General features: G+C 46.4%; 1 protein-coding gene across 2 annotated transcripts in view; it reads right to left on the bottom strand.

Moving 5' to 3' along the window:
• Positions 1-275: 275 nt before the first annotated feature.
• PARP10 (poly(ADP-ribose) polymerase family member 10) overlaps positions 276-23,339 on the bottom strand; it is a 39,084-nt gene continuing 16,020 nt past the window's right edge. For both annotated transcript variants that reach the window (XM_075211494.1, XM_075211495.1), the window contains 5 exons: positions 22,092-22,304; positions 21,395-21,512; positions 5,459-6,390; positions 1,388-1,562; positions 276-862 (listed from right to left, as the gene is read on the bottom strand). In XM_075211494.1, the coding sequence (XP_075067595.1) occupies positions 549-862; positions 1,388-1,562; positions 5,459-6,390; positions 21,395-21,512; positions 22,092-22,304 (1,752 nt within the window). In that variant the 3' untranslated portion in view covers positions 276-548. The remainder of the gene's footprint in view (positions 863-1,387; positions 1,563-5,458; positions 6,391-21,394; positions 21,513-22,091; positions 22,305-23,339) is intronic.

Here is a 23,339-nt window from a genome sequence, read left to right as displayed (position 1 = left end):
GTGAGCAATGACTGTAATTTCGTACTCACTGTTGTGGGTCGGTCGGAAGTTTATACACACTACACAGCAGAAACGAGATTGGAACGAAAATATTAAATGGTACGACCAACCAAATGAGGCAACAATCGTCCATTTGGGCAGACTTTCGACCATCGTTTCACTACACACACTGACCCGACTTTTGAACGAGCGGTTGTATGTCAGCTGTTTGAGCCGATTATTGAACGAAAACAGTGTAGAGTGTACCCAGCTTAATACATTTTTACAGATAGACATTTTGAAATTGTAAATAAAGACTTTAATATTATACAGTGTAAAATAATTTTTCCATTACAGACATTTTTAAGAACATTTTCAGATTCCTCCAGTTTTATACACTATCTCCAATATATCTTATTCCTCTAGAGTCCCCCCAATGCCTCACACAATAACCCACCCACTATTATCCCACTTGCTTTAAATATCATTGTTACCACTTTGGTTTCTTTATTCTGCCCACTTATAGCCCTTGATTTGCAGCTAGCACTCTAATAAAGCTTTGCTCCAACTCACATCGAGGAATTTCTCTCTTTACAGCATGTTATCAGATACTGTGGATAAGCCTGTGTGTCATTAAATATGACAAAGATGGAGGGTTTCCGAAGGTTGTCCGCCAAGCTGTCATATCGCCGTGAAACATCTCCGTTGCTGTTTGGCATGATGGGAGGGGTTCGCATGTCTGGTTTTCCAACAACAAACTCTCCTGTAAGCACCTGAGCCACCAAAACAAACTTCTTTCCTTCAGTCGAGGGGGGTGAGTAATTGTCCAGTGTGGAAATTTCAGCCTCGACAGCAAAATACACACCCTGCCCATATAGGGTTGCTGTGAAGGAGAGAAAATTGAAGAAAAGGTGGAAAATGAAAGTAGCAACTTTATAAGAAGAGAACTAAAATGGTAGCAGCAGAAATGAAAAATGGGGAACTGAAAAATCCCCATGAGTGCAACATGACAGAAAAAGTATGGAGGAGGACAGTGATAGACACTGCAGAGAGAGTGCTGCGGAGGACAGTGCAACACAACCAATAGTGTAGAGAAGTGCAGATTGCAAAATGGCAGAGAGCACAGAGGACAGTGTGTGACACAACAGAACATGCTGAGAATAGAGCTCAATGCAACAGAGATCGTGCACGACACATTGCCACATGACAGAAAGAGAGGAGTAGGACAGAGTGCACGTGACACCACACAGATTTTGAGCAGGAAGACTGTGAGAATGCAAAGGAGCAGGAAGGGTGCGACACTGCAAAGAAGCAGGGAGAATGTGAGACTGCAAACGAGCAGGAAGGGTGCGACATTGCAAAGGAGCAGGGAGAGTGACAAACAGATGAGAGGAGAAGGCGCTCTTACCATTCTTCCCACAAAAACTACGATTAAATCCATGGTGACAAATCTCTCTGGCGCCATCCTTGGTGGTTCCGTGGTAGAGTGTATGCTCAATGGGTTTCTTAGGTTCACATACCAGCATGCTCTGCTTTTTCAGCTGGTACTGGTTATAGAGCAAGGTATTCTGCACCTTTTGGACCTACAAAACCACACAGATAAGTGATCTTACTGTCAATACAAGAAGCATCCAGGAGGATTCCGGTACCAATAATGAAACAGGAATATAATATATAGGTAGAATCTACATTTACCAAGTACAACAAAGGACAGGTTGCATGATTGATATTTTTATCACAATTGCACTAATAACAGAGCCTATAACACTTAAAATGTCTTAGTTGATTTACGCCTCTCTCTATAACCTCCCATCTCAAATCCTGACCTGGTATCTTTACATTCTAAAATTAACGACTTATTTTCCTCTATCGCCCTGCCCTCACTTACCTCTGCACAATTTGACTCCCTTAATGAACCATTCACTGCCGACAAATCACTCAAACCATCAAAGAACTCAAAAATTCTTCAGCCCCCGGCCCTGACGGCTTCACGGCCGTGTATTACAAAACTTTCTCCAACTCTCTTATGCCCATGATCTTCGAGCTCTTCAATTCCATACTCCTCGGCTCTAAATTCGATCAGGCTACAACTCGGGCAGACATTGTGGTTATACCCAAGCCCGGTCGCGATCCTCAACTCTGTGGAAACTATAGACCGATTTCTCTGCTCAACGTAGACCTCAAATTGTTTGCAAAGCTCCTCGCTAATCGCCTGAACTCTGTCATCACCTCTCTCGTTCACCCCGACCAGGTCGGTTTTATCCCGGGCCGTCAGGCATCGGACAACACTCGACGAGCAATTGATCTAACTTACGTTTCCAACTCACGCAATATCCCCACCCTGCTCATAGCCCTAGACGCGGAAAAGGCTTTTGATAGGGTGGCCTGGCCCTATATGCAGCGGACCCTCGAGGTCATGGGCCTGAAGGGCCCCTTCCTTCGGGGCGTTGCCTCCCTATACTTTAACCCGACAGCTTCCGTTCTAGCTTGCTCGCAAAATTCGTATTAATCCTGATATCTCCGGTGTTCGGGTAGGTTCCTCCGAGCATAAAATATCTCTATACGCAGACGATATTCTTTTATCAGTCACAAACCCCCTCATATCGCTCCCAAATCTACTCAAGGACATCACTCTCTTTGGCACTCTTTCCAATTACAAAATCAATGCCTCCAAATCAGAAATCCTGGACCTCAATATCCCCTCAACTCTTCTGTCAATCCTCAAAACCAGCTTCGATTTTAGATGGCAGCCCCACAAACTTAAATACCTTGGGATCTATCTCACTAGACTTTACGATCAGCTGTATGCAGCAAACTTCCCCTCTTTATTTTCAGCCATTAAGGCTGACCTTTTAAAGTGGGACAAACTCATTATCTCCTGGACGGGCAGAATAAACTCCCTTAAAATGAACATCCTCCCTCGGCTTTTATACCTGTTTCAGACCTTACCCCTCAAAATTCCCGCTAACTCTTTTAAGCTCCTTCAACAAATGGCTACCAAATTTGTCTGGTCTGCAAGGAAGCCCAGAATTCGTATGCAGACTCTTCACAAATCTATCCAAGAAGGAGGCCTGGGTGTACCCCACTTTCTCAAATATTATCGTGCTACCCACCTCACCCAGTGTGTACTCCTTCACTCTCCTCCAGGACAATGAGTCTGGGTCGATATTGAATCCGCTCTCACAGACACTACCTCGCCCTCCTTGCTTTTTTGGCTCAAACCCCAACATCGGCCTCTCTCCTCACAGCTCCCCCCTCCACTAGCATTCTCACTTGCTTCTTAGACTCATACAGTCTCCTCATATAATTTAGCCCCCAACTCATGGCGCATGACGCCTCTTTGGAATAATCCCACCTTCCCCCCTGGACTCCGCCCAATTCAATTTTTCAACCGGACACGCTGTGGCATCAACTTTCTCTCCGACCTTAGGCCTCTACAAACTTTTCCTCCTTTCACTGACATTCAGACGCGCTTTCGTATTCCTTCATCCTGCTTCTTTCAATACCTACAACTCCGACATTTCTACAACTCTATCCGACGTACTGTCACTGATATACATCTAACTTCTCCCTTGGTCTCCTTTTGTAAGCTTCGTTCTTCATCTCAGGGCTTGATTTCCATATTCTACCGCCTTATGGTGAAATACAATTGCCCTTCCAAGGATTCTCATGAGCTCAAGTGGGAGGAGGACATGGGGGAGTCGATCTCCCCTGAGGAATGGGTTAAGATTCGTCTGAATCTCTCCAAGACCTCTATTTGCTGTAAGATAAGCGAAAACAGTCGCAAGATCTTTTACCGTTGGTATCTGGTCCCTCACCGTCTCCATATAATATACCCAGGCTCCTCATCGCTTTGCTGGCGTCGATGTGGTCGGGAGGGCACCCTGTCTCACATATGGTGGCACTGTCCAAAACTACTTCCCTTCTGGAAGTCGGTCCATCGGTTGATTTCCGACGTCACTCAGATCTCTCTTCTCCCATCTCTGTCATTTTCCTTACTCCCGCGTTCTATTCCCAAGATATCAAAAACAACTCAGAAACTTATCACACACATACTTAGTGCTGCTAGATGCCAAATTGCTCTATTTTGGAAAAACCCGAGCCCTCCCTCTCTGCCATCGGTTATCGGCCGCATTTGGCAAGTCTACCATATGGAGTATATGACTAGCATCCTCCGCCATACTTCTGTCCAATTTGATAAGGTCTGGAGTCCTTGGACTGAGCATCACGGAGCCTCTACCCCCCTTGCATTTTAAGGCCCTTGAGCCCCAGCTATTAACTTTAAACCTTATCATGGCTTAGTGATTTCCCCTGTGCCTCTTACCTCTATTCTTCCCCCTCTCTTTCCCCTTCCTCCTACTCTTCTTAAATTTTATTTTGCATCTTCATATCAATAACAATATGCTCCTTATTCTACGTGGAAACTTCATCGCGGCTCACTTTCACCTGTATTGCCTGTTTCCCTTTTTTTTTTTGTTTGTACTGTAAAACTCAATAAAATATCTTATCAAAAAAAAAAAAATGTCTTAGTTGGAATGAGCTGTATTAGGGGGATTTCAGGCTGTGACTGGTCATTATTCAATTATCACTTGTCTGACGTGTCTCTCTCATATTTCATCTCTAAGTATATCAGGAGTATAAATATTATTAAACAGACATTTTTGCAACTTTTTTTGAATGTTTTTGTGAAAATGCTTTGAGTTTTTGTGCACATTAGAACATTTTACCACTACTGCAGAAAAAGCTACATGGCACAAGGATCGCACTTTGCACAAATGTCCCTAATGGCACAATACAACACCTAATTCAATTCAAATTAATGCATCAAGGGGTTACACAAACAATATTCAGTCAGAAAACCTATTAGAGATGTACATGACTGGTCACCATCTGTAATATATAGCTAAGCAATGTTCACGGTGGTGAAACGGTTACAGGTGTAAATGGATTGAACACATTACAGGTGTGTAGGGATGAAAGGGTTACAGGTGTAACACCCTGCTCTGGGGTTCTTACTCACACCATCCGATGAATTACCTCAGAATATAACTGTATGATACAGAGGAGATATCAGTCAGGGGTTATATCAGGGCCTGATCAACCAATAGGCTGATGAGGCTACAGCCTGGGGCGTTGGGTGCCTGGGGGGGCATTTAATTAAATTTTTAAACTAGGCATTCCGGAGCTATCTGGTCTAAAGAAGTGCCCCAAAGTCACTATGCAGACAGGCAGCCTGACAGCAAATCCTATGCTGTCAATGCAGTCGCAGATCTCTTAGTCTGGAATCATTAGATTACCACATCTCACGAGACTGGACTCTGTGTTGGATGAGGAAAGGTGCTTATATATGAATCTGCTGTAAGTTCAAATTGCACACGGTCTTCTGTACATCTACATGTTAACAATCTCATGAATGTCTACCTAGTGGAATTATCATCACTATGTGGCAGTTCGCCCCTACAGGTGGGACTGTAATTACCTGGAGGACCTTTGTGATAGGTTTCTGCTGCTGTAGAGTGCTGAGGAATGGCTGGACAACACTGTTATATTCCTCGGAGGACTCAAGCAACGGGATCATTTCTACTTTTTGCTGTACATCGAGGCTCATCAGCTCAGCCTGAGGTTTGGCCCCTTCATGGAGGGCGCTCAGAATTTGGGAGAGCTCTTGCCGACATTTGGTAGGGCATTGTAAAAATCCTTGTATATGTGCCTGTCCGTCAGACACGGTAATTCTAACTCTGTGTTTCCGTTCCAGGGCTGAGAGGATCTCTGTATTGTGCCGTAAATCACGTATTCCTTCCAGAGTCACAGTACACAACTTGGCAGTTATCGTTTTCCGTAGAGCTGCACACGCCACCACGAGACTGGTCTCATCCCCCGCCAGAACTTTAATGTGGGCGCTGTCTGAGGCCCTCTCCATTTCATTGCAGAACATGGGCTGAACTACCTCTTTAGCAGTAAATGTCTTAATGTGACCATAAAGCCCTTTGTCACAGAGAGACATTTCTAGTGCTCTTTGTAAGGATTCCTCTGATTCCTCTAAGACATGTTGTGTAAGAGACAGTTCTAATGCTCTCTGCAGCTCCTCATCATCTTCCTCCATGTGTATTTCTTGGGTGTCCATTGACCTTTGGATGGCTAGAAGTAATTGAGCTTCTTCATCCAGTTCTCTATCTTGATACTCATCACGAGATATTTTACAGGCTTGATCTAGCTCTTCATCCTTTAGCTCACATATGACTTTATCATCGCCCTCTGGAGCCATGTCAGTATATATATCTTCCACAATGTTCTCTGGAGGTATGTTCCAGTCAGTAGTCGTGGCTGGGGATACATCAGACAAGCTCTCATTGTGTCTGTCCCCCTCACTCTCCACACTTCTCAGAAGGGAGGCTATCTTCTTTATGCCCTCTATTAAGGAGAAAATTGAGATAAAAAATTTAAAAGAAGATTAGATGGACATTTCAGAAGAAACGGGCCCAGTGGCCAGACAGAATGCTAAGCTGCAATATGCATGTGTATAGGATGTGTCCACAGTGACAGTGAAAGCTTTAGTGTGTTATACAACCTCTTTTTTGATTGCCTTAAATCAATGTCTGATAATGAACTATAAGTCTTTGCAGAATTTAGCACAATGGAGAATACATCTATTCTCTGCAGCCACTGATATTAGGACTCTATGGTAGACCTGTTACTGAGTGAGAGGCAATGTACCAATGCTGTAATTGATTGGTTTGTATTGCTAGAGCCTGCTTTAGCTGCATCTAGGGATACTACCACTGGTGAGATGTTGGTATAACCTAACCTTCCTTATGGTGTGAGGTGACCACATTAGTTCCCCCCCCCCCCCCAGCAATTAGTATTCCATACTTTGCCCGAGGGATCTAACAAAAGGAATCGACTGACCGATATCAGGGGCTATGGGTTATGACCCAGTTTCTGTGCTAATGGGGTGCTGAAAAGCTGGGGGCCACCAGCCAGGCTGTAGATCTATGCTCACTCATATGAAGAAAGATATAGGCAACCACCAGTCTGGACGGTGATAACAAAACACTCAATTTTGGCAATTACTGGTATAGAAATCACAGTTATTCCTCTAGGATCTGAATGTGAAAGATACCCGATACCAAATATTCATGGAGAGGCATCTGCTGAAAGCTATGAGATAAAAACACATTTGCTAGAACTGCATTTATTACATTAAAAAGGACCTGTCATGTAATCTGAAGAATCTAACATTACTAGCGAAGCCTCTTTTCCACTTAGTGTTAGAGCAAGTTCACCTATGTCCTACTAAGGGTATCTGTGGATAATCTCAGACTTTCTGCACATAAACACATTATAACCACATCAATACAATTCATAGTAAACCTAGCACACTTATGGGCACCAGACCATCTCTCAACAAAATTCACTGCACAAGCTAGTTCACTATAGTACACTGATGCTGGCACCCAAGAGCTGACACTTCTTACTTTGGGTATAATCGCAGTCCCTGTTCTCCTGGGTACTGTCTACTGTGTCAGCTTTCTCTCCTGGCCTTTCATTGCCCAGTATCTTACACTTTCCTTAAATCTCTTTTGCACTTAACTCCCTCTGGACATAGATATCAGACCCAGATCGCTGGTCACCATGTTCTTTCTTGAAGGGTTGAGGTCTTTCTTATCACAACTAACTAGTCACAGCAGATTCAGGATCTGAACACGCCAGTAAATGCACTTACTATTTCTGCAGCTTCTCTTAATAATCTCCTCGTAACTGTCTATTACGTTTCCTGACAGCACCTTGACTATTGTCTCTCTCTTCTCAGTCTTATTCCAGGATGGGTAGTTGAGTTAATTGAAATCTGTCTATTTACAAGGCTCTCGATTAACTATTCCTCACAAGAGTTTCTCGCTTTCCTCTCTCTACACTCCCAAGCTCACTTTAGAATCATCTGGGCTCTATATTAATCCTCCGATCCCGCCACTGACTCTCAATTCAGACAACGCTGTTGCTCAGTGAGGTGTAGGCAGTAAGGCCATGCTCAAGTGTCACTCAATTAGACTTGAACACAGATACGCCTGTGTGAGCGGATGGGCTTACTTTGCCACCAGGTTTGTTGGGGAAGAGGGTGTAGGGATGCTCTTCCCGCACAGTTTATCTGGGTTTCTTTTTTACCGTCAGCAACCGACTGTAACTGACCAGTCCTACAGGTGGGACTGCCACCAGACACTCACCGACTGCGAATCCCAACTGCATAATAATTATAGGAGAATCTTGCTACCATCACTAGGCTCCTTCACGGAACCTAGAACGCACTTAATTCCCACATTGACTATTACAATTCCCACCTTACTTGTGTTCCCCAAAACAAACTCTTACCCTTGCAATCTATTTTGCACGCAGCCGCTAGAGCTTTTCGCGCTCAACTGAGCTAGTGCAGCGCCCACCTCACAATGCTCAGAATGATTAAAGCCTGCTTAAGTAGTGGTGGGACCATTCTAGTAACTTTTGTGCCCAGTAGGGCCTGCATGGGGGTCTGTCAAAGTATACACATCCTCTAAGGAAACTCGTGAGGTCAGCTGTCAGGGAGTCCCCAATCCATTCACGAAGATGAGCCAGTTGCACAGCAAAGTAGTTGGCCCTGAAATCAGGGAGGGCCAAGCCGCCCGATGTTCAGGGACGACACAAGTAGGTCAACCTAACCCATGCTTGCTTCTCCTTCAGACCAGAGAGTGCATATATCTATTGATTTGATAGAAGATCCCCCTTGGAAGATAAACTGGAGAGTGGTGCAGTGGGTACAAGAATTTCAGTGGCAAAACCATTTTGATTAAATTGATCCCACCCGACACCAACAGGGGCAATCTAGTCCAGGTACATATCTTGGCCCGGAGGTAACTGATCACTGGATCAATGTTTAGAGATATATATTCAGTGTGCAAATTTATGATCCACATTCCTAGATACCTACATTTTACTGTCCACTGCAACGGGAGGGACCCAGCAGCACTCTCTGGGACCCCCCCACCAATGGGGCAAATGCTAGATTTGGACCAGTTTATCTTCAGGCCAAATTCCTCCACCAGATGCAACAGAGTGGCTAGGGATGTCTTTGTCTTGTAGAAAAAAAAACATTGTCAGCATAAAGCGCAACCTTGCTTAACCCGTCTCCAGCCATGAGTCCACAGATTCCAGGATGTGCCTGTATCATACATGCCAGGGGCTCTACGGCTACGGCAAACACGGCTGGAGAGAGGGGACACCCCTGCCTCGTGCCCCTGCCCAGCGCGAATGGGGAAGAGGTGTGGCCATTCATATGACAGACAAACTATGGCCACTGGGGCCAAATATAATAGCCTCACCCAGGACAAGAACCTGGGGCCAACACCGAATCTGTTCATGACTGCCCACAAGTGCTCATCATCATCATCAACATTTATTTATATAGCGCCAGCAAATTCCGTAGAGCTTTACAATTGGGAACAAGCATTAATAAGACAATACTGGGTAATACATACAGACAGAGAGGTAAGAGAACCCTGCTCACAAGCTTACAATCTATGGGACAATGGGAGTTTGATACACAAAACTGCACACGGTCTTCATTGCTTAGATCGTGATTTCATTAATTTCACCATACCACCAAACTGTTTAATTTAATCTATTTATTTTATTTACTCCACCTTTATTTTATTGTTCCCCACTGTACATTGTCTACATTGCTTAGATCGTGATTTCATTCTCCTCCACTTTACATTGTTTTATTGCTTTGCCACTGCTCTCCATTTACATTGTCTACATTGGTTACACTGCTTTGTCCCTGCTTCTAATTTGCTCTGTTCCACCTCGGATCCCTTCCACCGCCCCCTCCCGGCTGTGCTCCTCCCTCTCACCTCCCCCGCTTCCTCCGGCCGTTCTCTTACTCCCCTACCTCTCATCATGCCGCCTCGCTCCTTTCCTATACCCATCCTCTCCCTGCCCCCACCAAGGGCCCATATCTCTCAGTCCCATCTCTCACCCCCCCCCCTCGCTCCGTCAACCCTGACAATCTCATCCATATCTCCCCTTCTCCATCTCTCCCTTTTTCGTGTGCCCTCTGGAACTCCAGGTCTCTCCGTAACAAACTGTCCTCCATTCATGACCTCTTCATCTTTAACTCTCTTAATCTTCTTGCCTTAACCGAAACCTGGCTCACTTCTTCTGATCCTGCCTCCCCTGCCGCTCTCTCCTATGGCGGCCTCTCTTTCACCCACTCCACCAGGCCAGACGAGCGGCCAGGTGGGGGAGTGGGCTTCCTCCTATCCCCTAACTGCACCTTTCGGGTCATACCCACTTTACCTTCCCTCTCCTTCTCCTCCTTTAAAGTCCACTCCATTCGGCTCTTCTCCCCCATCCACCTCCGCATCTCCGTCATCTACCGTCCCCCTGGCCCTACCTCTCTGTTTCTTGACAACTTCGCTGCCTGGCTCCCCCACTATCTTTCCTCTGACCTGCCCTCCATTATACTGGGTGACTTTAACATCCCTATTGACAACCGTTCTGACCCCACCACCATCAAACTTCTCACTCTTTCCTCCTCCCTTGGCCTCACTCAGTGGACCTCCTCCCCCACCCACTGTCTTGGTCACTCCCTCGACCTCGTCTTCTCTCACCTCTGTGATCACTCTGACTTCTCCAACTCTCCCTTCCCACTCTCTGACCACCATCTCCTCTCCTTCACTCTATCCTCTGCCCCTGCTCCCACCCCGCCTATAGCCACCCTCACCAGGCGCAACCTTGACGCCATCGACCCCATCTCCTTCTCCTCCTCTCTGGATACTCTCCTATCACCCCTTCTCTCTCTGGCCTGCCCTGATCAGGCGTCCTCTCTCTAAAACCTATCTCTCGCTACTGCCATGGACACAGTTGCCCCGGCCTCTTCTATCCGCCGTCGTCGCCTTATTCCCCAACTCTGGCACTCCAAACTCACCCGCTCCCTCCAAAAGTGCTCTCGCACAGCTGAACGCCTCTGGAGGAAATCTCGCTCCCTGGCTGACTTCCTTCACTTCAAATTCATCCTCTCCTCTTTCTGCTCTGCCCTGTCCCTCGCTAAACAATCCTTCTTTAAGTCCCCTATCTCTACTTAGTCCTCTAATCCCCGCCGCCTCTTTGCCACATTCAACTCACTCCTCTCCCCCCCCCTCCCACTGTTCCACCCTCCCTCTCTGCTTCTGACATTGCCTCCTTTTTCTTTTCCAAAATTGAAGCCATCAGACGGAACATCTCCTCCTCCCACTGCTCTCCCGCCCCCCTCACCACATCACCTCCCGCCATTAACCAGCTGTGGTCATCCTTCATCCCCACTTCAGGTGAACAAGTTCGCTCCCTTATTCTTTCCTCTCCACCCTCTACCTGTCCTCTTGATCCCATCCCCTCCCACCTCCTTCGCTCTCTCTCTCCTACTGCCTGCTCTTACCTCTTCAACCTATCACTCTCCTCAGGCGTTGTCCCATCCTCATTCAAACACGCTCTTATCTCCCCTATCCTCAAGAAACCCAATCTTGACCCCACCTCTCTTGCTAACTACCGCCCTATCTCTCTTCTCCCTTATGCCTCCAAATTACTTGAGCGGATTGTCTGCAGCCGCTTCACCAGACACCTCTGACAACTCCCTCCTTGACCCTCTCCAATCCGGCTACCGCCCCCTCCACTCCACAGAAACAGCCCTGGCTAAAGTTACTAATGATCTCCTATCAGCCAAATCCAAGGATCACTACTCCATACTCATCCTCCTCGACCTCCCCGCGGCCTTCAACTCCACTATCTCCTCTGTCACCCAACTCCGCTGACTAGGAGTCACTCTTGACTCCTCTCTCTCTTTTGCCCCCCACATTCAATCCCTTGCCCAAGCCTGTCGCTTCCAACTCCGTAACACTGCCCGCATCCGTCCTTTCCTCTCTCAAGATGCCACCAAAACTGTCATCCATGCTCTCATCATCTCCCGCCTCAACTACTGAAACCTCCTCCTTACTGGCCTCCCCTGCTCCCACCTCGCCCCCCTCTGCTCTATACTTAATGCGGCTGCGAGACTCATATTCCTCTCACGCCGCTCCTCCTCTGCCTCCCCTCTCTGTCTTGCCTTACACTGGCTCCCCTTCCCCTACAGAATACTTTTCAAACTCCTCACCACCACTTACAAGGCTCTCTCCCAGTCTACTGCCCCTTATATCTCTAACCTCCTCTCCATTCACACTCCCGCCCGCTCCCTGCGCTCAGCCAATGATCATCGCCTCTCCTCCACTCTGATTACCTCTTCCCACTCTAGAATACAAGACTTCGCCCGAGCTACCCCCCTTCACTGGAACGATCTCCTTCGCTCCATCCTTCTCTCACCCAATCTGTGCTCCTTCAAGCGGGCACTTAAAACTCACCTGTTCCTTAAGGCCTACCAACCATCCACTTAACCTCTCACCTCTTCTGTTTCTCCCGGGCTCCTTTTTACTCTCCCCTTTGCTTCACTGGCTCCCTCTTGTGCCTGATTTTGTCTCCCTCCCTTAGGATGTAAGCTCGTATGAGCAGGGCCCCTCTCCCCTCCTGTCTCCACACCTGTTCTTCCGCTCTGTCTTTACAGTATTTGCCTGCCTGGAGTTTCTGAAGTTCTGGTACTTTGTGTTTATTGTTCTGTATTGTTTTACCCTGTATAGTCTACTGTTTATACCATGTACGGCGCTGCGGATACCTTGTGGCGCCTAACAAATAAACAATAATAATAATAATAATACACAAGGGCATGTGCTACATCATATTGCACAATAGACCAGCTAGAATGCGAAGGTAAAAGTATTGAGTGGGTTGTGTGTGTGGCAATGTTGGTCAGAGGGTTGTTGTCTTGTGTTAGCTGTGTAGAGGGTAACCTATTAAGATGGTGGTTGAGGTATACCATAAGCTTGTCTGAAGAGGTGGGTTTTCAGAGAACGCTTGAAGGTTTGAAGACTAGAGGAAAGTCTTACTGTGCGAGGGAGGTAATTCCACAAAGTGGGTGCAGCCCGAAAAAAGTCCTGTAACCGAGAATGGCAGGATGTGATGAGAGTGGAAGAGAGATGGAGATCTTGTGCAGAACGGAGGTGTTGAGTTGGGAGATATTTGAGACAAGTAAGGAAATGTATGTCGGTGCAATTTTGTTGACGGCCTTGTATGTTAGTAGAAGAATTTTATATTGGATTCGATGAAATACAGACAAGTGGCTCAGCAGAGGAAGAACGGTTTACAAGGAAAATCAATCTGTCCGCTGCATGCAAAACAGATTGTAGGAGTTCAAGTCTGACTTTGGGAAGACCAGTAAGGAGGGAATTGCAATAGTCCATGCGGGAGATGATGAGTGCATGAATTAAGGTTTTTGCGGTGTCTTGTGTGAGATATGTGCGTATTTTGTAAATGTTCTTTAGATGTATGTAACATGATTTAGATATACAGTTGATGTGGGGAATAAATGATAGTTGTGAGTCAAGGATTACACCTAGGCGACGAGCTTGCGGGGTGGGATTTATGGTCATGTTATCAACAGAAATAGAAATGTCAGGCAGGAAGCTTCTGTTTTTGGGTGGGAATATTATTAATTCAGTTTTTGAAAGATCGAGTTTGAGTTGGCGAGAGGACATCCAAGATGAAATGGCAGAAAGACAGTCAGTAACGTGAGACAACACAGATGGTGAAAGATCAGGAGAGGCTAGATAGATTTGTGTATCATCCGCATAGCGATGATACTGAAATCCAAACAAGCTTATTAGTTTTCCAAGAGAAGTGGTGTAGATAGAGAATAGCAGAGGACCTAGGACTGAGCCTTGTGGTCTCCAACTGATAAAGGAAGTGGAGCAGAGATGGATCCAGAGAAATTAACACTGAAAGAGCGATTAGATAGGTAGGATGAGAACCAGGATAGAACAGTGCCTTCAAGACCTAGGGATTGTAGCGTTTGTATGAGGAGAGAGTGGTCAACAGTGTCAAATGCAGCAGAGAGATCCAGGAGAATTAAAAGAGAGTAATGGTTTTTACTTTTTGCTGTGATCAAATCATTGACAACCTTAGTCAGCGCAGTCTCTGTGGAGTGTTGAGAGCAAAAGCCTGACTGAAGAGGATCCAATAAGTTGTTTGCTGCAAGAAAGTGTGTGAGGCGAGTGTAGGCAATTCTCTCGAGTAGCTTGGAGGGGCATGGGAGCTGAGAGATGGGGTGGTAATTTGTCAGAGAGTACTCCCATTCTACAGGGTCAAATGCTTTAGCTGCATCAAGGGATACTACCACTGGCCCATTCCTGTGACCGCCAGGCATTTGTAGGTGGGTATAAAGGTGGCGAAGGTTGATGGCTGTAGACTTTCCCAGCATAAACTTCGTCTGGTCTGGAGGGATCAGCTGGTCAATAACTGTGTTAAATCTCATAGGGAGTATTTTTCTTAACATTTTTACGTCCGTTGTCAGAAGGGAGATGGGCCTATAGAATTCAGGCAGCAAGGGGTCTTACCCGGCTTGGGGATGACCACTATTACTGCCTCAGACAAGGATGATGGCAAAGCGGCTACCTCATAAAATGTGTTATACTGTTCCAATAATGTAGGGACAAAGAAGGTACCAATTTTTTGGACAGCTCCATGGGCAGTCCATCCACCGACCGGGGCCTTGTTACACGGAGAGGATGCTATGGCCGCCTCAATTTCCTCTACAGTAATGGGGACGTCAAGGGAATCCACAGCCTCCAGCGAGAGCCTGGGTAGACGCACCTGAGACAAAAAATCATCCAAATGAGGTATGGAATAGTCCACCCTGGAGGTGTACAAATCCTCATAGTAGGCTCAGAAAACTATGGCAATTTTCTCAGTCTCAAATTGAGTAGTCTCTCTCCAGTTAGAAATGACAGTTATAATTTGGGTTTGCAATTCCATTCTAGCCAAATACGCCATGAGACTTCCACTCTTTTCCCCTTGTGCATACATAGTGTGTTTAGAGAAGAGGAGCCTACGTGCGGATTTGTCCAGTAAATAGTCCACCCAATTCTTCTGCGCATGTAACCATGTCAGCCAATCCGTGGGGAGCATTGTTAACAAATATACCTGCTCCAGATCCCGGCAGGCCTGATCTAGTATTGATTCCTCTGCCCTGGAGGACCTCTTTTGTCTCTCAACCCGATTTACCAGCATGCCACGGAGGAACACTTTAAAGGCATCCCAGAGGACCATCCGCACATTCTGGAAGGCCCACAAACGGATATTATTCCTGCGGAGCCGGCCCTCCATATCGGACATTTTTTGTTTGCACAGGTTGACTTGAGTGGCTAAATCCGAAATTTCTCCCCTCATAGGAGCTGTTACATCTTCTAGTGAGGAAATATGGTACTCTGCCTCTCCAACTTGCACAGGCACTGCCAAGGATGCACTCACGTGTATTCAATCAGCCACCATTCCGCACCTTGTTCAGTGCCATACAGTGTAGCTCAATGAAAGTAATTAAATTGCCGGTACTCAGACCCTATCACCAGTGCCCAAGGTTATAGCAGATGATAGAGGCTCCCAGAGCTTGTGAGACAGCCGCACCATTTAGATCTCCACTTGGAGGTGTGCTCTCCCCTCAGGGCTTCAGCCCGCACATGCATGCAGTTGCGGAGGTGTCTGCCATCAGTGTCGGGAGAATCGGAACCACAAGAGGGGGGGGGGCTCACACTCCCAGCCACAACACCCTGAGCTCTAAAATGGCAGCTTCCCGCCCTACCTCCTGAGGGAGTTCAATGGCGGCACCTGGATTATCCAAATCCAGCGCTCCTCGTCACCCGAGCGAGGGGGGGGGGAGGGAATCCACTGCCTAGACGGTTTGTCTAGTGAGAGAGAGCACGCAGCTCTTGGTCTCAATAGGAGCTCGGTACAGCAGCACCCCCCGCAGCCTCAGCTCTCTGACGACCGGAATAGCAAGTACCAGGTTCCAACCACCCAGGGAGACCCCCAGAGTCCAGCCAGTGACTGGATATCAAATTCTGCACAGGTAGATGCAAAGGGAAGGATGTTTTACAAAGGATTTTGTGGGAGAGTAAATGCCGATTGTAGCGCTGAAAGGGTTAACTGCAAAAATGTGTAAACTGTGTTGTAAACTAAATGCATATTTATAAAAGAAAATGTACTTCCCTTCCCTGGAGCAGCTCTGGAGACTTCAACCCCAGCAGTCACTGAGGGGTTTTCAGAACTGCCTCCTGGATTCAAATTAATCCAGTAGATGCAACGTCCCCTGGGGGACCCAGCAGGCTAAGCCGCATACTGGGGCTCAGATAGCTCCAAGCTGTCCCGGGATCTGTCTGCCTTGCCACTGGTAATATGTTCGGTCAGGGTGGAGATGCACAATCCCTGGATGTGGTTGTAGGTGGGAGAATTAAAGACAAATCTCCCTCTGTAGACTCTCTGCCACCAGGAGAGGAGAGGAGGCTGAGCCCCCCTACCCCTGGAAGCTGCGGACAGAGGAAGGTACACCTTCCCCCTGCCACTACCAACTATGTAAAAAGGTGTTAACCCCTCCAGACTGATTCATGTCCAGGCTGCATGACTCAGCCTGGATTGGTTAAAGGGGCAGGAGACTGGATTACCTCCTGCCAGGTTATGTGTCCAAAACTGTATAAAAAGAGCCCTGTTTTACCCTGAAATTTATTATTCTATCTGTACTTCAGGATGATCACGACTACCTCCAACTAGTGAGTTTGAGTAACAAAACATCACTGCTTGAAGATTCTTCCTGAGGCCTATTACCTGCTGTATCCTGTGACCAATAGATAAAAGTTTACACTCGAATCCGTTCCCTGGCTTTCCTGTGTTGAACCCAGCATCTGTGTCTACGCTCTGCCCGCTACCCAGCAGTCCTGATCCATAGTAAGTGGTCAGGAGATACCAGCCAGTCCACAGCAAAGATGCGCTGCAGCAGCTATACTAACTACTTAGAAGTAAGCAGTTGTAGGTGCTGTTGAAGGAGCCTAGTGGCGGCAGTCGAATTCTCAACTATTGTGCAGTTGGCATTCGCAGTAGACAAGTGTCTGGTGGAAAGGTGACACCATTAGGAGTGGCAGTAACAGTCTGTGACGGTGAGAGAAAACCAGATAAACCGTGTGGACGAATATCCCTTTGTCCTTCTTCCCCCAACAGACCATGTTGGGTTTACTAGGTTCAGGCAAAGGGAGATTACTGTGGTCAGGTTAACTCACAGCCAGGGATGGCATACTGCTAGGGGCAGGAGCATTACTGCGCACCCCAAGATTAGAGACGACAGCCTCTGTGTTGCTAGGGGACATAGTCTTTCCAGAGAGCTAGCTGGTTGCTGAAGATTTAGCAGCTTGAGTCTTTACCTCTTGGCTGGATGTTACTGTGGTTGCTGGTAATGGCAGGTGTCTAGCAGCTGTGGTCTTTTTCTCTGGGCTGGGTTATGCAGACGTAGAACCTGAAGACTGTAGCCTAGCAGCTTGGCTCCAGGTACTGGAGAGAAGGTCACAATTCCACCCTCAACATCGTTGCCCAGCATCTCATCAGTGCGAAGGCCCTCCATAACCGCAACATCTTGCAACTTCTGGCCATCACCCCAGTCTAGATAGACCCATGCTACAGGCACTTCCTTTGCAGTCCATCTGCCACCGTAACTTTTGGCAGTGCAACCCTGCAATACTGTGGCAGGATTAATAAGATGGGGGCACATTACAACGATGGAGGCCCGTGAGTTCTCCCTGCAGAGGTCCCACTTGGACTGGCTGCAGGTTCCTCCACATGTTTTTGGGGGGTCTTTTGGTCAAACAAGTGACTCTCTCTGCTGAGTCACTTTCCTTACCGAAACGCTCCTCTGGATTGGCTTGTGTGGAAACAGTCTCTTTGGGCTCTTGTTCGCCAGTTAAACAAGTCAACTGGGCCCCACGACTCAGATTAGGGGCATGAGACTGGTGTGCTTGGTCTGTGGGACAGCCCATCCTCAGGTGGGCGATTTTACTGCAGCCGTAACACTTTCTCTCCAGCAGGGACCCCAGTGGCCTCTGATAACTTCAAGGGACAGGTCAGAGCAGGGGCTGGCTAGAAGCACCCGGCTTTGTAGTTACTTGCTTTAGAGTGTAATGAACAGAAGAAGAGGGGTGTTCCCCTGTTCGTACAGTCCTTTGGGGCTGGCTGCTAGACTGGCGCTACTGCCAGAGTGGCCACATACTTATCTGCTAACTTGGGCACGGCTTCCATGGACTACTGTCCAACATACATTCCTTCACCTCCGGAGTGCACCGGCGGTGAAGCTGTTCTCTAGAAATTAAGTCCACTAATTCTTCCCAGGATTTGGTGCCAGATCCATTTATCTGTATCATTGCCAACTGCCGCAGCTGGTTGGCAAATTCCTCATGGCTGATGTGAGGGCTTTTAGCCAAGTCCCGAAACTTTTGTCGATAGGTTTCTGAGGTAATAATATAGTGCTTAAGGAGGGACTTTTTACCATGTCATAGTCTGCGCAGTCCGCTGACGCCACTCCATGATAGGCCCCCATTGCAAAACCTTCTAGCAACAGGAACAAACACTCACTCTTTTTGGGCATATCATGAAGTCTACAGGACATTTAGAACACCACCTATCTGAAATTTTAAGTTCTTCATCACTATCTTCTGTAGGGGACCCTACCACTGTTAGAAGAATCTGGCAGAGACGCAGAAATGTGTCATCAGTCCATGCGGCTGCTATGTGCCTCAGTCACTGATGTGGTTTCTAATTGTTACCTCGGTGATTAGGTAGTTTCTTCCTTGAGTGCAGCAAGGCTAGGAATCAGCTGTGTAATATGTTCTATCACTGCATCTTAGACACTGCTGTTAATCATTCAATTAGGCTGCTGCTATTGGATACCTCTTCTTTAAAAGGCTTCTTGTGATGGTTGTAGTTTATCTCTGCTAGTGTTTGTGTATCTCTATCGTTCTCTGATTGGATCATTTGGATTTTGACGTCAGCTTGGATTTTGCTCATACTCTGCCTGCCCCAACCTTTGGATTGCATGTTTTGACTTTGCTTTAACTCTGCTTCTACGACCTTTGGATTGTACTTTTAAGCTTACAAGAACTCAGCCTGCCCTGACTTTGAATTGATATTCTTTCTGGACTTTTCTTTGACACTTGTGCATGTTCTCCTTCGGCCTTCCTGTGTCAAGTCCTCCCCACATGATACTTGTCAAGTTAAGCCTGCACTACCTAGAGCTGAAAACCTGGGGGCACCCAAGTATTGGTGAGCAACTCACGCACTATAAGGACCGGGGGTGCTATAGGTGAAGACCTCTGCAAGCTAGTTCTGTAGATCTTAGAGTTAGCATACCAGTATCGGAACAACCACATTTTCCTTTCGGCCCCTACCACTTTCTAACACTTCCAATGTCCTCTCTCTGGAATTTGTGAGTTCTACCACATCCACCTTATTTCAGCCCCCACCAGAATCCATTTTTCCCAAGATCCAACTCTCCACCCCACTTCTTCTCTCCCCCATATCACTTCCTCCCCCACACCAACGTCCTAATCCTGCTCCTACCTCCATCCCTTCCTCCTGAGATTCGTCACCATTATTATGGCATCTGTAATGTCCGAAAGTGCTAGTTTCACAGCCTTTGATTTTTCAGCATGGGTGAAGCTGATTTTTTATCTTTTGCAGGAGACTAGGAAGGTCTGCACACTGATCTTCACAAAGTTAGGCATCAGTCGAGTTGTATGGTGGGTTGGCTGTACTTTTTACCAGTTTGGTGAACGTCCAGCAGGTTAGATGTGTGATACCCAGAAACTGCAGGACACTAGGACCTAGTGGAACAGGAGTGTCTCACAGCATGATATAGGAGAGACTCTTGGGCCCAAAAAAAGTCCAGTCTGTAAGACTGCTGGACAGTTCCAGGGTTTTATGACAGAGATTGTTGCGAAAACAACACAACAGGAAACAGGTCTGTGTAATCCAACTGACTGTGTATTCTCAATCACTACACAGTATATCCTACATTCTAAGAGCTGCGAGCCAGATTTACAAAGACATTTGCTTTACAAGTGGTGTACCTCACCCATCCTTTCAGTACATATCTGCAGCATATGACCACAGTTACAACTGAAATACAGATTTAATCACCAATGCCCACTCTCATAGTAACCTGATATCTGTAGTATCCTATAATAGCCTGAATATGCGAGCAAAGGAACAGCATCATTCCTGACTTTTCTCCTGCAAGATCAGATTAAAGCACAGTGACAACAGCCCTGGTAACACACTGTGTTATACTTGAGATAGTAACTGCTATTTTTGATCGCTGTTCTGAATTGTGTGCCTCCATTATAATAAAAGTGCCTCCTGTCCAGTTCTATCGGTTACACGAACATAAATTCTGGCCAGTGAAAACATTTATGCTAATTAGCTGCTGAGGATGGACTTCTTTAAAGGGGATTCATTAACTGTCATATTAAGAACTGCCAATTAAAGACTGAAAACAGCTCACCAGTCCCGTGGCTGATTGAAAGATATGCGTGTGTCTAATAGTGGAGGATCCCAACCTCCTAAAGATAAAAACAAACAACAAACTATAGCGCACAGCAAATCTAAGATATGAAATAAATAATGATCCTTGAGTAGATATGTCAATCCTTAATGTCCAAGTATTTAGTCTATATAGATTTTTATAGACAATAATTGCTTGGACATTAAGGATTAATATATCTACTCCAGGATCATTATTTATTTCATATCTTAGATTTGCTGTGCGCTATAGTTTGCTGTTTTGTTATTAACTGTGATATTATTGAAAAATAAAAAAATGTATAAACTCCTCACATATAGGGCCCTGGTGACACTTAATCTGAAAAACATTGCAGCAGTGTTTGTGGCTTTGACTGACGCTGTTATTGAGGTGTAGAGTGCAAGCTCCACGGCCTATATGCCGTGTCAGATCAGTGAAATTTGTGTCAAAAACATTCTATCCGCAGTGCGATATTAGGAGTCCTAGGAACTGCACACACATACAACTGTAATGAAACAATTGAATCGGTAGAAATTATTACAAAACACTCCAACCAGGTAACCAGCACTTCACAGTATAATAATCTAGCGCTTCTTATTTTGTGAAAAAAAGCAGCAAAAGAAATAGCACCAAGGCTGATGCTGTCAGTGGAATACATATACACACACACATATATGTACGCAGACACTTTGTATTTAGATATTGATGCTTTTGTCTCTTCCAATGATTATAAAGGGGGTGTGGTCACCCTTTGGTGACCCCTCCCACTTGACTATCCCCTAACAGGCGTTGTCTTATCCTCCCATTCCTGCGCACAAATGTGAGCGGAGCAGGTTCCCTCTGTGTATGGCTGCCATATTTCTGTGGTTATATATTAACTAATACCTATATACATAATCACTCCATGTAGACAATGTTATAAGTTGACATGTAACATACCTATCTCTGCTGCGAGCATCGGGTCTTCTGGCTCCGACACCTCCTCAGTCATTGTGGTCTGGACAGAAGAGCTTTCTGTTTGGAGACCATGATGGACGAAGTTCCAGGGATCCACAAACTGTAAGAAGAAGATCACACAACAAAGTGACAGACAGAAAAAGAACCGCAGGACATCCCGACAGCCAGGAAGTCATATCTAGGATTAAATAGCATTTTAGCACCATAATACCTCCTGAATGGCAACAATATTATTATTACCATTTATTTGTTAGGCGCCACAAGGTATCCGCAGCGCCGATACATGAAAGTTTTGTAAAAAGGTTGGGATAACAGCATGGTAAACTGTTTAACTGTACTTGACTTATAGGAGGGATTTAATTCAAAGCGATGTGCCCCGGAGTACCTCACTTTGTGACGATGTTAAACCACTCATTTTAGCTCACACCCCATAGAGCGGAGATTTGTTACCATAAGAGTCGGCAATGTGCGCAGCTGGACATTACTGTGATCACTTTGAATTGAATCTCCATAGAGTTTCCAAAAAGACTTTCAATAAGGAGGAGATCTTCTTACTTAGCTCCAAACAATTAAACACCCGCCTCCATTCACAACAAGGGTGTCACCTGCAGAGGCAGTGACCCGGTTCAGGGTGAGTTCCTCATGAGTGGAGGCGGACACCAGGGGTGGGGGTTCTTACATTACAGTCCAGCGCCTTCCAGCTGAGCTGAGACGTGTCGATGATGCAGTGATGCTGATGTTCAGTCTCAGACAGCGCCCGCTGCCCATCCTCTTCCAAGAGAAAAAGTGACACACCCGGGTACTCTAATGTGACAGTGCGAGAGGACAGAGAGGACTCGATGTGCTGGAGAAGTTCCACAGCTGTTTTACAGGAAACTGCATCACCCGTTACCTATATATAGGATGAAGGAGAGACTGTGAGAGATATCCAGTTTATATGAGAAAACGGGGTGTACGAGACAATGGGAGGTGTAGGAGACAGAGGAGGGGTATAAGGGACATCAGAGGTATAAGAGATACGAAGGTGTAAGAGACAATGGGAGGTGTAGGAGACAGAGGAGGGGTATAAGGGACATCAGAGGTATAAGAGATACGGAGGTGTAAGAGACAATGGGAGCTGTAGGAGACAGAGGAGGGGTATAAGGGATATCACAGGTATAAGAGATACGGAGGTGTAAGAGACCCCTTCCTACCATGTTACTATTACCACTTTCATTAAACCAACATTTCTGTTTTCTTCCTGGAGTATTGCGTAGTTTAGTGAGAGGACATCGGGACTGTCTGTATTACAAGTGTCTTGAGAGTGAGGAGACACTGAGACGGTCTGTATTAGGTGTCCTGAGAGTGAGGGGACATCGGGGGACTGTCTGTATTACATGTGTCCTGAGAGTGAGGATACATCGGGGAACTGTCTGTATTACATGTTGTGACAGACTCGGGCCTTATATTGGGAATATCATGCCAACCCGGTCTGTCCTCACTGGGCCAACTGAACAACCGTGGCTCACTCTGTTATTAAATGCTGCCCGGTGGCCAGGTCTGTTATAGCTGTGGTGTCCGGAGAGAGAGGGGGGACGCAGCTCACAGGAAGTGTGAAACAGCTGTGGACCCTGTGACATAAAAAAAAAAAAAAGAGTGGAAGGGGTTAAAAACAGGAGGGACAGGACTCTAGCTAAAATCAGGTGGTGGTCTCTTACTGTTTGCTAACTATTGTTCCAACAACTCTTCAACACAGTCTGAATGGCACCATCACCGCAGGTGGGAGACCACTGATGTCATGCTCTACTACACCCCTGTTACCACCCAATCTCTTCACACCACCAATCAGAAGAGGACGATGAGCAAGGGATTGACCCAGGGAGGTGGCCAGGATCGGGTGTCTTGTGAGAAGGGACAAAAATTAGATGTCTTGGGTGGGGGTTGTTGG

The sequence above is a fragment of the Mixophyes fleayi genome, chromosome 5, assembly GCF_038048845.1.
Source record: "Mixophyes fleayi isolate aMixFle1 chromosome 5, aMixFle1.hap1, whole genome shotgun sequence".
Classification (NCBI taxonomy): domain Eukaryota; kingdom Metazoa; phylum Chordata; class Amphibia; order Anura; family Limnodynastidae; genus Mixophyes; species Mixophyes fleayi.
This window is presented reverse-complemented; position numbering and strand designations above follow the sequence as displayed.